At 37.9% G+C, this 18,212-nt stretch overlaps 1 protein-coding gene across 1 annotated transcript in view; it reads right to left on the bottom strand.

The window, feature by feature from the left end:
• Positions 1–18,212, bottom strand: part of csmd1b (CUB and Sushi multiple domains 1b) — a 352,370-nt gene that overhangs the window by 268,707 nt on the left and 65,451 nt on the right. Inside the window, exon 3 of the mRNA XM_066696781.1 lies at positions 68–180. Within this exon, the coding sequence (XP_066552878.1) occupies positions 68–180 (113 nt within the window). The remainder of the gene's footprint in view (positions 1–67; positions 181–18,212) is intronic.

Below are 18,212 nucleotides of genomic sequence, written 5' to 3'. Positions count from 1 at the left end.
GAACTGCAGCGTGATGGCAAACATGGAGCACAACCAACTGAAATAGGAATAGGCCCTTTGCTCTTACCTTCATAGATTGCTTTAAAACCTTGTGCACTCACAGCAAAGTCAGTAGTAAACCAAAGTGCAAGAATTGAACCCGTGCTTACGATGGGCGAAGGCAACATGAAGCCCGACAATCTGAAACAGAGAAATGCAGAAAAGATTAGTTAACTTTACAGACCATATGGAGTGTGAGTGGATTGCCAAATGAATAATGTTGTGGAATGTTTGGGAGTTCTTTTATTCGCATGTCTAATGAAAATAAACCATGTGCCGGCATTTTTTAGATCAAGTTTCCACTAAAGTACCGGTACTGAAATTGCGAGCGGTCGGGAAGGTTTAAATGTGCAGCTGCATATAATTGTATAGGAAGACGCATTTGGCTAAACCTCCTCTGTAATAATGCCCTTGATAAGATACTTTCCAGTATTTAGTAGAATGTGTTTTGTTACTGGATTCCACATCAGAAAAAAGGCCAGAGTGGCACATAAGACATCAAATATTCAAAAGCACAGGGGGGGGAATTTTATAAATGCCTCCGTTTTTGACAGACTGCTCATATTATGCTGCAACCAGAGGAATGCTAATATACTGGTGATGTGAGGCACTAATATACTGTGATGGATGTCAGAAGTGACAGAATCACAATTTACATATGTTATCCTTATAGTATGTTTACAGGGAGACGGACCCAGCATATTAGCCAAATTGAGACCGTTGGTGAGAGGCCATGCTTAGTACAAACACCGGTGGATTAGCATTTAAGATCTGGATGGCTGTCATATAAACATGATGAAACTGTTCATTGATGCTTCTGACTGCGAGATATATAGACTGTAACGGCAAGTGCATTGCGAGGCTATGCTGTCAAACAAACAACTACACAAATCGGATTTGCGGTTCTTGCCAACGTTAAGGACAATGTAGACTGCACCAGCAAAATAAACTGTGGTTTTAACCCTCTCAAGAGTTTATTCAAGAAGGAAAAAAAAACACTTCTACTTTTTCTAACCTAAAAACAATCCCCGATTTATCCCACGATAATTTCTTTACCCACAATTCACTTCACTGTCATTTCCTTATCCAGTTTTAAAAAATGAACTGTCGCACTGTTTTCTTGTTTTGTTTGTTTGTTGATTTTGTTTTCGTAATCTGGAAAGAAGAACATTCATCTTTTACAAGCCAAGGTTTGATTTCCTCCAAGAAAACTATACTGAATGATTTATTAGTGTTCCCAATTGCTTTGAAGAATACAACTGACCTGCCTGCAAACTCAACTATATCAGCGCCACCACAGGAACTTTTAACGCTCATGGTACTAGACTAATTTGGCTATAAGTCACAGTGGTAACAAATGGGATCCCAAGGTGGAGTCAAGGATTTGCGTTCAAGAGTAGAGATGTGTATAAGATTATCTTTATCAGCTTTGCATCTCTGACATCACATAGCAGGGGATTAAAGCCAATGAACTATAATAGTTATGACTGTTCTACACATCACTAGCTGTGAATATTATGTACAATCTGTGTATTTGTTGAAAAAGCAGCAAAATGAATCCTGGTATATAAAGCATTTTTATTTCTAGACCTCATACTATATCAGTTCTAACAAGATTACATCACCCTTTTAATGTATCTGGACTGCATTAATCACGAGTGAAGATGATTACATTTAGCCCGAATCAAAAACTCGTGACATAATAGATAGATATCCAATGCAGATGCATGTATGCATACATCTGCAACTGAGTCACAAAGTTGTTAAAAAGCCACAATGCACATAATAAACAGTTTCTCGCTTTCTGAGGAACATTACACCACAAATGTTATGCCAGTGACTAAATGCAGCCCTTGATCACAAAGGAAACTTCCTGATTAGCAGCTGAACAGATGATGGATCTGTAAAGCAAATCTTATTAAAATTACCATGACTGGCTCATAATGCTATACTAGCAGGGTCTTAATTAGATTGTAATTGTTGTCATTTGAAAGCCCTGCATAAACACGCTACAGCTGAAGGAAAGAAGATCTTCAATTCAGGAAGTGTTCGCTCGTTAACACTGCCAAGGATGTCAATCACTAAATAATAATAATAATAATGTTAAGAAGAAGAAGGCGGCCATCAACAATTTCAAGAATTTATCAAACAGGTTAGAGATCACCTCTTCTTCTAGGATACATGAACAAAAACTATATACAGACATTCATATACAATTACTTTCCGTGTCTCATTGCCAGAAACCGCTCCTCAGGTTGTCTCTTGCTTACACTGATCCCAGAAGGCTATCAACATGCATGTATTCTTTTAGGCCTGTCCTGTCAGTCTGATCCACAAGGCTGCAACTGTTCCAGTGCATATTAACTGCCTACCGAAGGGCAGGCGTAGGTCGTTGTTATGTGGCACATTCCTAAGTGCGACCAGACAGTGACAGCACATCGTTGTGCAACCCTGCCCTCCCCAGACCCGGCTCTGCCTGACAATTGCGCGTCACCACACGGGACTTCCTGCTGCAGCTGGTAAAAGACACGGGATGGATCTGAACTAGTGTACTCCGGGTTACGAGGCTTATGCGGCATTCTGAGGGAAAGTGTTCGCTTAACGAGCCACTGGGGGTTTGTTTCATAACCTCGGCAGAGACAGATTGTGTTTGTGCGAATTCGATGTTGTCACTTCCTGCAGCAAGTGTCTCATGTTACCCACAAGATAGAAGGGAACTTGTTATTAGTGCAAATCAGATGACGACAGGGCAGGACAACAGTTGTGTTTTTATGAAAGTGGCTCACTTGAACGGACATGAGGTCAGATTTGAAATGGCACTTTAGTTTAGTTCTCTCTTAAGCAAAACCTGGAAGCAGTCCAACTCTACATATGTGTGAGATCCTCTGCCTTTTAGGTTTGTTATTAGTTAATCTCACTGTGATTTTGATTACCTGTATTATGGCCATTATTTCTGATTAGGCACGGAATGCATACACTACATGCCGCTGCTTGCTATATAATTTGGGGATCAATAGCACAGCCCTTAACAACAGGAGATACAGACTGCTGTGAAATAAGCAAGTGCATTTGCTCTAACTTTAGGTTTGGAAGGACAAACAAAGATTTATTCCTTCTTCCTGGAGGTGAGGTTCAATGAAGTTCATACTTCTTTTTAAAAGTTTTATTGTGAACTACTGCTACAATTAAAACACGGTGTTCAAAATTATTCAAAACACTGGACTGCCTCTTAGCTTCATGCTACGAGAATGTAAGAATTAGTCAATTTTGTCAACGTAACTCATTATCGTGATTATAATTATGATTATCATTATTAAACTTTAGTTTTAGAACGTTTTGGCAAGCCAGTTGAGTGTTGGCATTGCTGAAGCTCAGACATACAATTGTGTAATTACTCAGACTGTTTACCCCTAACAGTTCAATCTCCCTGCAAGGTAAACACATAGATACCAATTCTGAAATTGAGTAGAAACGGGAAACTCAATAGTCTGCATTAACACAGGAAATGAGAGTGAATGTTTAAAACTTCTACAATTGACTCCTACCTACCAGTGTGCCCATTAGCACTAAGTAACAGAAGATCCAGAAGATATTCAGAGACCACCTCTTGAGAGCAACACATAGTTAATGATTTTTGTTAGTATTGAAGTCCCCCTTCATTTCACTTGACCTCCACCTCCACTGTGTTACAGCTTAATGGGTTCTCGATCAAGTACGAGGGTTCTTAAAGAATAAAAGAATGTGCCTTTAAATTACCTTTGTGTTCAATAGGAGACCATTCACAGAGAAAAAGATTTGAATCATAATTGCATAGGTTATTTAGGCATTTCATTCTCAATCGTAAACCCTCAAATTCTTCAGCGTGAGACAAAGAGCTATGAAAACGGTTCGAGCTTTGTTAAGAACATTTTTATGAACTACCGACAGACGCAAGATACAAACTTCCTGAGACTCAAATATGAGGCATCAGTCACATAGAAAGCACACGATTTCCAACGTTATATGTGATTCCAGACTAGAGAAACACAAGAGGAAATATTGAGCTATGCAAGACTTTGAGAGGTGGCCCATATTTAGGAAAGTTAGCTGCAAATGCAAATGAAAAACAAACAAACATGCCAAACAGTATTTAATATGCAATTCATAAACATCCTGCAAATACATTATATACCATCACAGATTACTTTACATTTCATCATCTGGCCAAACCAGAGGTATGCAAATGAACCGTGCTCAGCAATTTTAAGACCTAAGCCATATACACCTTTTAATATAAAATGGTGACAGGCACAGGTGAGAAGCTGGGGTGATGAGCTATGACTCTTACTGCCTCACCTATGACAGTATATGTAATAAACAAGAAAACAGGTATTATTATCATCTACATCAGTTTGCTTATTAATACTAATTAGGCACCCTTATACCCTTGGCAGTGGTAGCACACATTACAATACAGGTTAGTGCAATGTATGTTAATATATGCAGTACATGCAGCCTAACAATAGAGGTTAATTTCTTTATTATGTAATAATTGCACTAAGACTTTTTTCCCCTTTTCACTAGGATTTATTACACTTTTCCATTATACTGGGACATTTAACCAGTAACAATCCACCTGGTCTAAGGTACAGTGTATTTATAATGTTGGTAAAAGTCACAAATTATTCACGAGGGGCCAGGAAAAATAAGAGAGGAAACAATATACGCGGTGTTTGTTTTTAAATGAAATGAGGAAAAGCCAGTGACGTCTCTTGTCATCACGTTTCAGTGGTTTTGTGCAATAAATGTCCTCGTGGGGAGACAGTGTGAGTGAGTGTACAGTTCTTTCCTCGGGGAGATTTGCTGCTACAATCAAATTATTCAGCAACTTGTAGCTGATTAACCAGCTTTAACTGAGTGTCAAAGCCCTGCAAACTAACAGGTACTTTTATGTCGCTAATAAAATCGATCACATGTAAAACCTGCTTCAGCATTTAGTTATTTTAATTATAATAATTTGAAACATTAACTGTCAATGATTATATCAATGTATTGTAACCAAGTGTTGTACAGGCACTGCGTCTGAATCACTGCGGCCTGCACAGTATGCACAATGTGACTTTATAGCTCAACAAATTAAGTAGGGGTTGATATTTTCTGGATTTTCTAACGTAGTGCTTGACAGAGCCTTCAAGGTTGCACTTGCACTTCAAGGTTATGGTTATGTTAACATGCATGGTATGTTGACATGGCTCCCCTCTTCCAGTTACACACAGCTGATGCCAGGATCTGTCGCAGTCATTGGGATTTCGGACACGTGGAAAACAAATAGAGTTGTCTCTGAATGATGCTTTAATAATAGGGAGTTCACTTTTTACTCCCTCAAGTTCTGTATTCACATTGTTGTTTTCCTGTTGGAGACTAACAAACTGAACATGTAATAAATTACTCAATTATAGAAATTGTTCAAGGCATAACAAGATTTTCCATTTTATAATATGTATTGAAGTTGTAGGGTCTTGCCTTTTTAAACCTGATAACTTTGGAGAACCCTCTTTAATTACAGAATGTCAGTATCTAAGCAAACCAATCAGGTTGCAGTATCAGCAAAGTCAAATGAGCAGTAAATGGAAATTGACTTAATGGAAAAACAAAAAGCTTCAAATCAGTAGATTATCACCTTCAGTGCATTTTTTTCTCCTTCACTTCTCTAAAAAGACAGCCATGAAAGTATTACCGTTTCAATATTCAAGAGGCAATAAATATACCCATCTTGTGCATTGTGTGGTCAAGGGTAAACAGGACAAAGGAAAAAGAAAGGCAATGTCTTGCTGAATATGGAAAGCGATTAACCTTCACTTTAAATACCAATATGATATTATGGGTCCTTGCCTGCAAGTGATTGCTAGTGCTCCTTATAGGTGCACAATGGAGACCATCAAACATGTCAATGTCCCCTATGGCCAACAGCCGGCTTTGGGCAGGACAAATTAGGCATGTTTTACCAAGATGACCTGGCTTTTTCTTTTATTATTATTGGGATTATAGTCAACGTTGTCATACACTTGAATAATTCATCCTTTCATTCTTTCAGTTGAATCTTTAACAATGCTGTGAGCGTTTGTCAACTGTTGATTTAAACTGCAATTGAGTTATGTCAATGTATTTTTGCTAGCTAATACTTTAATTACGATTATTTGTGCGCGATACGATGCAACTACATTTTATGCGAAAGGCAACACATTCCACTTAAGAGACAATAAAAACCATTATTCATGTTGTGTCTTTAAGCACATGTTTTGTCCAGTACTATGTGACACCCTCATAACTAAGCAGTTATGTAATCAATTTCCATTTGTTTAAATGTCTGTGTATATATTACCATAGTTTACACAATGGTCCAATTTACATAACTGCGACCCAACCATTTATCTCAAGTTACAAACCCTGAACTTAATGGCAGGTTTCAAATGGGTAAAGTAAGACGCTTCTGGCGGGAAAATGTTGTCATGAATTCAGATGGATAGGTCAGAGATTCTACTGTATCTGTCCTAAAATGAAATTTTGTTTAGGAATATGCACCGTTTTCAGTTGGAAAATTAAAACAGGCTACAGAAAGGAATAAAAGGTCATTAAGAAATGCAATATAACTCATTGAAGAATATAAGCCGACCGCAAATATGTTCTAAATTTACTACATTAAGTCACACAGGAATGGAAGTGACTTATTAATCCATACCGTACTGGGAAAAGCAATTGCATTTTATTAAGATTGCATTACATCAGAAAGCAATCCCCCGGGATTGTGTCGAGCACCTGTTTTATAATGCAATTCCAGAATAACAAACTGTTTGCTTCAGATACTCTTCACTGCTGACAATGTTGTGAGGAAACGAAGAATGAGGTGAAAACAATGGCTAAGTAATGCAGTCACTGCTGTGTGACATAATTCAATGTATACAAATGAGCACATTAAGTACATGGCATTTCTATAAGTATACCTATAATATACTATGCTGTTCACATCACCAACACACGTCCCCGACAAATGTGCAACTAGATGTTTGTTCAGTTGAATGTGACAAGAAAACCAGTGCAAGGTAAAGACAAACGCACGCACAGATTTATTGATGACGGCGGCCAATGACTTTCTCTCCATCTGCTTTAAAATCATAGGACAAGCTGTTTTATGCATTTATGCATATACCAATGTGCTTCCATCCAGACCAGGCCTTGTCATGCTGCTAGCCAAATTTATACTGCCTTGCCACAAACCAAGTCCATCTGGTAAATAAAAAGTGTCATTTAACATTTAGAGAACTTGACTTGACACAAAAAGACACAGCCTACTGTTAGCTTAATTGGATTGTCAGATTCAGAACCACTGTTTGTCCTCTGATTAAATACATTATGTAAAAGCTCCAGAAGAGTCTTCAAAACAACATGATAAGCCAAAGAGTTTTTTTTTGTTTTTTTTGGTGGGGGGTTGTTTTTTATATTAAAATTTAATTATAATTACATAGAACTTCAGATCCTCAGCAGTGCAAAAGGGAATGCATTATGATCTGAATAAAAACCTTACACAGTAGTACACGACTCCTGAAGAGCAATAGTCCAGCAGCGAGGGAGATGTGGTGAGAGTGACCCCTGCAGGGCTAAGGCAGCATTGCACCGTGATGATGCACGAGGGCAAAAACAGGGTCTGGCCTATTTGAATAGGTGTTTACATGCCGCACAATCAACAGAAATTCAAGGTTATTAACACTTAATACCTGTTTTTTGCTAATGAGGGAAAAAGGGGGGCAAATGTCACAAAACGTTCTGAAAGCAAAAAGCAAAACAAAGTAAACAAATTAACTCTGATATAATGATAATTTTAAAGTGATATCTTGTAATCAACTGGGCAATCCTTTATTTGACCTTTTTTCCCACCCGTTCAACTGACCCATTATATCTGCTATCTATGACATGAGTTTTGATTCTTCATCTGGGAAGGTTTAAAATGAAAATATGTTGTCAAAGCACATTCAAACCTAATTGCAGCTACTTAAGACCAAGGTCAAATATGGAAATGTTTGTTTGAAGCAAGCAGGTAAAAGACTGCGTGGATGGAAATCAGTTTCCGTTTTTGATACAAAGCAACCATCAGATGTGCTTCAGACAAACATGTTCATATTTGACCTTGGTCTTAAGTAGCTGTAAATAGGTCTGAATGTGCTTTGACAACATATTTTCCTTTTAAACCTCACGTGTGGAGGAGTAGAAGTATTATTTGCAGACAAAAAAGGTGTTTAAACTATGTTTTATGACTTCTTCTTTGGCAGGGGTGTTTGGCCTGTGTTTAGGGGGATACTCCAATCCCCCAGCAAAGGTTGACAATGCCTATAAAGACTTATTCGAGTCACGGCCCTCTTTAATCTTGCATATTGGTAAACTCAGCTACAATGTAATCTTGACAAATCACATACGAATACACTAAACACAGTCTAATCTGATAGAACCACATAAACAGTTTATATCATGAACTACCTTTGTCTGTTTTAATTCCCAACATTTATATCACCCAGTCAAAGTGGCAACAACACCTCTTTATTTCCTACGATATGTCAGAGGACTCCTACTCATCATAAATACAAGGATCTAAGCAGTGTAATCATGGTATGCTTGGTCTGAAATACCTCCCACAGAAACTACATTTGGCCCTTCTCATCAAATACTGATATAAATCCATCAAGAGCGCACGCACAGCTCTGACCTTCACTCCGTTTATGGATTCATCATTAAAAGACATCTGCAGGAGGACAGTCCCCAATTGCTTAATAGTAACTGTCTAAAAGCATATTTAAACAACATTAAGGTATTATGGGTATTCTGAAAACTGTTTATTAGTGCTCTTCTATGCCTGGCATACAGAAACCTTCAGGACTTCTAATGAAAGCTAACAATACAACTAAAACAATGTGTGAAATCAGATTTTTAGATTCATCCTTATTATTATTATTATTATTATTATTATTATTATTATTATTAGCTATAGTAGTAGTTGTCGTAGTAGTATTAGTAATAATATAAAGCAGTTGTTTTCAAAGTGAGTGTCGGCAAAATTGGTTTCACAAAGACTCTTCAACTTTTTTCTCCGGGTACGTGAAATAATATTGTCTCTGGAGAACGGCATGTCCCGCCTCCATCTCTTTTACTCTAATCCCGCCCACGCTAGCGGTGTGTAACGCTGAAATATACATGAAATATAATTTTCTTCTGACACTGCCTTTCAGGGTTTAGCTAAAGTGGTTTGATTGAAAATACAATTAGTTTTATAATTAGCTACTTATCATCACTGGGTCGCGTGGGTGAATCATTTGGTTAAAGTGGGTCGGCTGGAATAAAAAGTTTGAAAACCACTGATATAAAGCATTTGTGTTTTATACATTCCTTTCGGCATATTTCTTTATGATCATCAACGAGACAGATTCTATTGCATTTTGTCCCACTGATGAGGTTGCTACAATTCTTCAATCTTCGTATAATTAAGGTGGGAGCGGGGTTTGTTTATTGTTTTCACCTTTAAACTTTTAATTATAACTGTAAAATTAGTCTGTAGCCAATTAAGTGATGTTCACATTAACATGAGAAATAATAAATATGTCAGCCTCACTAAATGCTAGTACCCAGTCATGAGTCGGATTTTGTACATGTTTACAAGCAACCTCTGCATGCCAGTGTCCCTTTGAGATTATGGTAATACAAGATGAATACAGTTAGAAGCATGTTATATCAGTATTCATTTAGCTGCACATATATGCCGGTTTTATTCTCCCGCATTCCTTCCACATTAATAAGTCAGAAAGTGAAAGACATTACAGTAATACCTGAAGCTTGAAGATTTCAGTTAACCTAAATATAGATTCTATCTAATTAGATTTGCAGAAGTTAATGGTATTGAGAAATGCAATGTCAAATTCATAACATGTAATTCGATAAATTAAGGAATGGGGAAGGTGAAACAAAATTGTGTTCAACGCTTGTTTTGAGTTTCGCCACCTTGTAATGAGAAAAACAGTTAGGAGTAGTTATGAGCACAAACTAAAGGCAAGAGTCCGCACTGGGAAAAGATAAGTAACCAGAACGGTCAGTACTATGAATTTCAGACCAAATAACACTTATTTTCTACTGCATCTAACTGACAATACATCATTGAGTGGCAAAGGGTTTCATTCCACATTTAATTTGTGCACATCCCCGAATTTCATCAGGATATCAGAAACAATTTCTCCGGAGGAACATCTGTTGAATGGCAGCACTAACACTTGTGATTAAGTGAATACATGACACATGGCATTTGTGAACAAGAAAAATGAGTTCGTACGAACCAAGATCCATTTTTTGACATATTACAGAGATCTATCAAGTTAATAAGTTCAGCAAACTTTCAGAAAAAATCAATAGTATGCTTTGGACAGGTCTGTAAAAATGTGGATTCAAACATAACAGTATTGTCTCACACTGGAAGTTTGTTTTTTGAGAATTTTGATCATATACCGTAAATCTTTTTGAATCAACATTGATAAGCCAAGTATGATGCCTACTTCATAATTTATACATATTAATTAGATTATCAGTTGACATTAAATTATTCTCAGCATTTGAAAACTTTACACATTCTCAGTAGCATTCACTGAACCCACCATTCACTCAATCCAAACTCCTATTAAACTTGAGAGTTTAATTATTTATTTAGGAAGTGTGAATAGGGCTTTTGAGTGCTCTTAAACAGCACAACCAATGGATATTAAACAATGTACAGAGTGCTTATATCACAGAATATGGAAGGTCTGTAAACAGTCAATTTTGAATTGTTCTGAGGGCCTCAATTACCCTCCATTTTAATAATCAAGTCAATGAACAATATCACAAACATTTCCCAAACTTCAGAAGCAGTTAAGTAACATATTAAAAGAGATTCGAAGCGAGAGTCAAATGTCATCCAAAAGGTATTCAAATTATCAGGAGAAAATGTAGATCTGCTTTTTGCATCTAATCCGAAGAAAGAGTCAACTTTTGTACTGAACTTTACAGTTTTATGGCATAACATTATAATGAAGAAGCATTCCAAAATTATATTCCATTACAAAACCAATATTGTAATAGCTATAGGCTATAAAACAAAATAATGTCTTACAAAGAGAAATGTGTTCATCTAGCAGGATTCTATACCTTTTGTAAATATAATTCTGCAACTCAAAATCTAATTGGCATAGAAAAACATAGGCTGTGATTAAAAATGTCCTTATCAATGTTCTCTCTCTAATTGTAACACGATACCATCTATTAACATAACTGGTTTTGCTGCAATACATCAATAAGTTACCTGGCCTATTTTAACTCCAGCCCCTAGCCAACTCTATTTACCACTCTCAGATTGAAAAAAGTTCAGTCCTATTTTAGTCAAGATTGTTTTTCCCCCGCCGAACATCAACATTTTCAATTAATACAGCGATAACAATTAATTAGCCTTACACCTAAGTAACCTTTAGATAATTCTACGCTGTAAAAAAGCAGAGCTAACCTTAATGGTGGCCTAAGTTCACTGGGGACTCCATAACCCTAAGGTGTTTTGTTGTAAGTGAAGAATTAAAGAATATACCTTAGTCATGAACAGCACCTTTCCAGCAACAATGTTTGAAAACAGTAACTGTCATGTGCAGAAAACCTGAACATTGATTGTAAACCATTTCGTTCAGTTTTTTCCTCTCTCCTCGTGATCTGGCAGTGCCAGGCGCTCTATGGGTGTGTGACATCCATCTATGCAGCCAACCACCCCAGGGAAGTTTCCATATTCATAGAATTGTACTTTGTAAATGTCTTGTTCAGCAGCATCTGAAAAATGAATGTATCTATCTTTCAGCTGGCACACAGCATTGCTGACTCCATCGACGATTCAGCATACGGTTGGTTCATTGGCATCCAGTTTCCCAGTGAAAAGATCCAGTCGCCAGAAACCCATGGAGCAGGAGGAGAAGGTTTTCCCCACAGGGATGTCGAGGCGGCTTCAGCTTAAGTACAGTAGTAGCTGTACAACATTGTATGATGTGTATCTAAACTATCGCGGAAGTTACGGTCATCGTTGTAGTGCATTGGATCACTTCCATCTTCTTCTCTTTTGGAAAACAATGACTGAGCTCCATAAGTTGATCTTCAGTGCATTTATCTTGCTCATTCATTGTGATAAATAACATTTTAAATATGTAGTCAGCAATACAACTTAAAGAAACAGATTCAGTAGCAGCTAATGGTGCAGCCAAGGCCTGAAATGTCCAATATTAGCTGATTTCCTGAACAACTGCATCTGGTTCTGGTTGGATCGGTACGGTCCACACCCCAAGGGGCTGACCTTCTAAGTTTACACTGACAGCAAATATTCCTTTCCTCCAAGATCTATTTCATCCCCGGCCCGTCTGTCTTATGTACACCACAGTATATTTCATGTGCTTCCTAAGATAGATGAAGACAAGTTAAACAAGGCAATGAAGATGCATCAATGCTTTGTGCTGGCAGTGGCAATATTGTAACGTTGCCAGAGTGTTCCTAATTCCTTATCCCTCATGTACATCTGACAAAGTAATGCAGTGAGAAGTTCCTGTTCTTGCTCTGTTACCAATTAGTGGAGGTGAACATCAAAGAGCACGGCTACAACTTACCTTTCAAGGTAAACAAATTAGTTGCACACATTTCCATATTTTGCTTTTGGCAGACTCGACACCAAAACCTGACAATGTTGAAGACGAGTTCTCAAAATCAAAGCATAAATAAATTCAAGATCACTTTGAAATGATGGATTCCACGTTTCTACTTTACAAAACCAATTAAATAAATTACTAATCATAATATAGCCAAAACTGGCATCAAACGGTAAAAGTAATGCTAACAGGGCATTAATGAAGCCTCATAACGGTCCTGAAATAAAGCAGAAAGCAGAAGTCTAGTTCTTAAATATTAGAAAGCCAATAATTCACTTAATAGCATTTCAAATGCAGCTGACAGATTTCTCTTTCCTAACACGAATATGAGTCATTTGATTTTTGTCTCTTATTTTGTAAAATGGTGTGTACTTGTGTATAAATGCTCCCAGAAGTGTCATAATCTCTGAGAAAAGACTAACCCTGCCACCTCAAAGAGGATTAACTAACAGCATCTTGGGATATTACTGATACCTTAAACACTTTATTCCCCTTTTAAAGTACAATTTCATATGCAGCCCTGAGTCATTTTGTACATATCTTACATTTATAATCTTAAACCTGTAAATTGTCAATCTCTGTGTGTGTACAATATGTATATGTGCATACATTATATATATATATATATATATATATATACACTCACCTAAAGGATTATTAGGAACACCTGTTCAATTTCTCATTAATGCAATTATCTAATCAACCAATCACATGGCAGTTGCTTCAATGCATTTAGGGGTGTGGTCCTGGTCAAGACAATCTCCTGAACTCCAAACTGAATGTCTGAATGGGAAAGAAAGGTGATTTAAGCAATTTTGAGCGTGGCATGGTTGTTGGTGCCAGACAGGCCGGTCTGAGTATTTCACAATCTGCTCAGTTACTGGGATTTTCACGCACAACCATTTCTAGGGTTTACAAAGAATGGTGTGAAAAGGGAACAACATCCAGTATGCGGCAGTCCTGTGGGCGAAAATGCCTTGTTGATGCTAGAGGTCAGAGGAGAATGGGCCGACTGATTCAAGCTGATAGAAGAGCAACTTTGACTGAAATAACCACTCGTTACAACCGAGGTATGCAGCAAAGCATTTGTGAAGCCACAACACGTACAACCTTGAGGCGGATGGGCTACAACAGCAGAAGACCCCACCGGGTACCACTCATCTCCACTACAAATAGGAAAAAGAGGCTACAATTTGCACAAGCTCACCAAAATTGGACAGTTGAAGACTGGAAAAATGTTGCCTGGTCTGATGAGTCTCGATTTCTGTTGAGACATTCAGATGGTAGAGTCAGAATTTGGCGTAAACAGAATGAGAACATGGATCCATCATGCCTTGTTACCACTGTGCAGGCTGGTGGTGGTGGTGTAATGGTATGGGGGATGTTTTCTTGGCACACTTTAGGCCCCTTAGTGCCAATTGGGCATCGTTTAAATGCCACGGCCTACCTGAGCATTGTTTCTGACCATGTCCATCCCTTTATGACCACCATGTACCCATCCTCTGATGGCTACATCCAGCAGGATAATGCACCATGTCACAAAGGTCGAATCATTTCAAATTGGTTTCTTGAACATGACAATGAGTTCACTGTACTAAACTGGCCCCCACAGTCACCAGATCTCAACCCAATAGAGCATCTTTGGGATGTGGTGGAACGGGAGCTTCGTGCCCTGGATGTGCATCCCACAAATCTCCATCAACTGCAAGATGCTATCCTATCAATATGGGCCAACATTTCTAAAGAATGCTTTCAGCACCTTGTTGAATCAATGCCACGTAGAATTAAGGCAGTTCTGAAGGCGAAAGGGGGTCAAACACAGTATTAGTATGGTGTTCTTAATAATCCTTTAGGTGAGTGTATATATATATATATATATATATATATATATATATATATATATATATATTGTTTATAATTAAAATAAACAATTGGTTGTTGATCAATTATTTTAAGCACTGCCGTGAACAATTTACTTTTGTTTGTTATCAGTGCTGCTGTATACAACGTGTACCAATAAGTATATTGTATCTTTAGTTTATAAAAGGCCTGCCACATCTGTGTCCTTCTCTCTGTAGTTATATAATTTAAAACAATTCTGCTTGGTTTAATTCCAAAATTACCTAAGACAAAGATTCACAAACCTAATTAGGAAACAGAATCAAGTACAGAATCTCTACCTTTCACAACAAAATGATGGCAACTTTGGAAAAGAAATACGAAAATGTCAAATGGTAAATCACACCGTTAAGTCTGCCAATTAAATGTTTTGTTCTCCTTTTTTGTTTCCCTTACATTATGTGGTGAAAGTGAATCAGAGTTATGTAGATAATTACAACCACAATAGCAAAACCTAGTCTGACAGGGATTGAATTGAACCTCTCATGGCAAAATTCATATTCTGACATGTGGGGGGGAAAACAGATCAAAGATGGACAATGGAAGCTATTGAATTAATCCCAAGAGACGAAAAAGGAGCTAAAAGAGAAACAGAAGATGGAAGCAAGTGGAAACATCTTGGGAAGGTCTTCATCCAGCAGTGGGGCGATATAGCCTGATGGTGATATATATATATATATATATATATATACAGTGAGGGAAAAAAGTATTTGATCCTCTGCTGATTTTGTAAGTTTGTCCACTGACAAATAAATGATCAGTCTATAATTTTAATGGTAGGTGTATTTTAACATTGAGAGACAGAATAACAACAAAAAAATCCAGAAAAACGCATTTCAAAAAAGTTATAAATTGATTTGCATGTTAATGAGGGAAATAAGTATTTGACCCCTTCGACTTAGTACTTGGTGGCAAAACCCTTGTTGGCAATCACAGAGGTCAGACGTTTCTTGTAGTTGGCCACCAGGTTTGCACACATCTCAGGAGGGATTTTGTCCCACTACTCCTTTCCAAGTCATTAAGGTTTCGAGGCTGACATTTGGCAATTTAAACCTTCAGCTCCCTCCACAGATTTTCTATGGGATTAAGGTCTGGAGACTGGCTAGGCCACTCCAGGACCTTAATGTGCTTCTTCTTGAGCCACTCCTTTGTTGCCTTGGCTGTGTGTTTTGGGTCATTGTCATGCTGGAATACCCATCCACGACCCATTTTCAATGCCCTGGCTGAGGGAAGGAGGTTCTCACCCAAGATTTGACGGTACATGGCCCCGTCCATTGTCCCTTTGATGCGGTGCAGTTGTCCTGTCCCCTTAGCAGAAAAACACCCCCAAAGCATAATGTTTCCACCTCCATGTTTGACGGTGGGGATGGTGTTCTTGGGGTCATTCCTCCTCCTCCTCCAAACACAGTGAGTTGAGTTGATGCCAAAGAGCTCGATTTTGGTCTCATCTGACCACAACACTTTCACCCAGTTCTCCTCTGAATCATTCAGATGTTCATTGGCAAACTTCAGACGGGCCTGTACATGTGCTTTCTTGAGCAGGGGGACCTTGCGGGCGCTGCAGGATTTCAGTCCTTCACGGCATAGCGTGTTACCAATTGTTTTCTTGCTGACTATGGTCCCAGAGGCCTTGAACAAGATCCTCCTGTGTAGTTCTGGGCTGATTCCTCACCGTTCTCATGATCATTGAAACTCCACGAGGTGAGATCTTGCATGGAGCCCCAGACCGAGGGAGACTGACAGTTATTTTGTGTTTCTTCCATTTGCGAATAATCGCACCAACTGTTGTCACCTTCTCACCAAGCTGCTTGGCGATGGTCTTGTAGCTCATTCCAGCCTTGTGTAGGTCTACAATCTTGTCCCTGACATCCTTGGACAGCTCTTTGGTCTTGGTCATGCTGGAGAGTTTGGAATCTGATTGATTGATTGCTTCTGTGGACAGGTGTCTTTTATACAGGTAACGAGCTGAGATTAGGAGCACTCCCTTTAAGAGAGTGCTCCTAATCTCAGCTCGTTACCTGTATAAAAGACACCTGGGAGCCAGAAATCTTGCTGATTGATAGGGGATCAAATACTTATTTCCCTCATTAACATGCAAATCAATTTATAACTTTTTTGAAATGCGTTTTTCTGGATTTTTTTGTTGTTATTCTGTCGCTCACTGTTAAAATACACCTACCATTAAAATTATAGACTGATCATTTCTTTGTCAGTGGGCAAACGTACAAAATCAGCAGGGGATCAAATACTTTTTTCCCTCACTGTATATAAAATCTCTCTCTGGCAGAAACACTCATTTAAGTAATTATACATGTCAGAGCCGTCACACGGTGAGGAGTGTGAATACGAATAAAAGCAATCCACCATCAATTATTTAAAGAAAACTAGACAATGCCATGAATGTTTATTGGAACATAATATTTCATTTGACAGTTTAAGTAATGAACTAAGAGGCAAAGAATGAGATGCAAAAGCGAGAAGTGTTTAAATAATATGTAAAACAAGCTGGCAATATTTGTGTCAGGTCAGTAAGGTTAATTTAAAAAATGGGTGTCCCATTGGCTGGCCAAAATGACCATTAATTAAGGTGTCAAATAAAGGATTCGGTGCTCTTTAGCGATTTTTTAACAGGTGACTGCCATTATTTAACCCAAGTCAGCCACTGAATTCAGCATTTTCAAGTCAACTCTTAGTGATGTCATAGCCCACAATGGTCAATGTGAGATGCTCATATAATGTTATGATAAATCAGAACAATGGATTTAGTAGTAATGCAGACACCTGAATGCTGACAAAATGGGATATCGTATTTTAAAGGCTAGCAAGAATATAAGTCAAAGCAAGTCAAGATTTTCTTCCAGTGACAGATGGTTGATTATATTAATTGAAATCAAAATTTAATTTTAATATTCCCACATAAGCATTTTCTTCGGGCATACATTTCCAAGACGTAGTGTTGTGCTTCAGTACAGACTGTTTTTTTGTTTGTGAGCACAATGACTGAGTGTGAGCGGAATGATATTAACTTCAGGCTTTGAGCATGACAAGCAGAGTTTAATTCTAGTCTTTAAAAATGCGTGCCGTATTTAAAATATGCAGTTGGCTCTGTTATCTGCTATCATACTTCTCAATAATTTTACATTCCCCGGGCTGCTCGGCAAGAAAGCTTTTATAAAGTCTGATTAAATTGCAGTTTCAGAGACCCAGTCTATACATTCCTACCCATCAGCATCTGTGTTTATAGGTCACAACTGACAGCTCACTAACTAGTCACATTTCCAAAATGAACAATGTGTCGCATTACTTCTATCAAGCTTGTTTCCACTGACTTTCCAAAGCAGAATATAATAAACAGGTTTTCAGACTACTATCGGACAAGAACATCTCTCATCCGATTGCATTTAAATGCTTTCACTTGATGCATTACATAAATGCATTCTTACACAAAAAGGTAACAATATTAATAAACATTGGGGAATACCATTACACTAAATCACAGTTGATCTAAATTAAGAAATCCTTCAGCAGAGACCTGCGTCTTACATTCTGGTGCAGATG

This window comes from Amia ocellicauda, chromosome 23 (genome assembly GCF_036373705.1).
Source record: "Amia ocellicauda isolate fAmiCal2 chromosome 23, fAmiCal2.hap1, whole genome shotgun sequence".
In the NCBI taxonomy this organism is placed as follows: Eukaryota; Metazoa; Chordata; class Actinopteri; order Amiiformes; family Amiidae; genus Amia; species Amia ocellicauda.
Note: the sequence above shows the minus strand (reverse complement) of the source record. Positions and strands in the feature narration are given on the sequence as shown.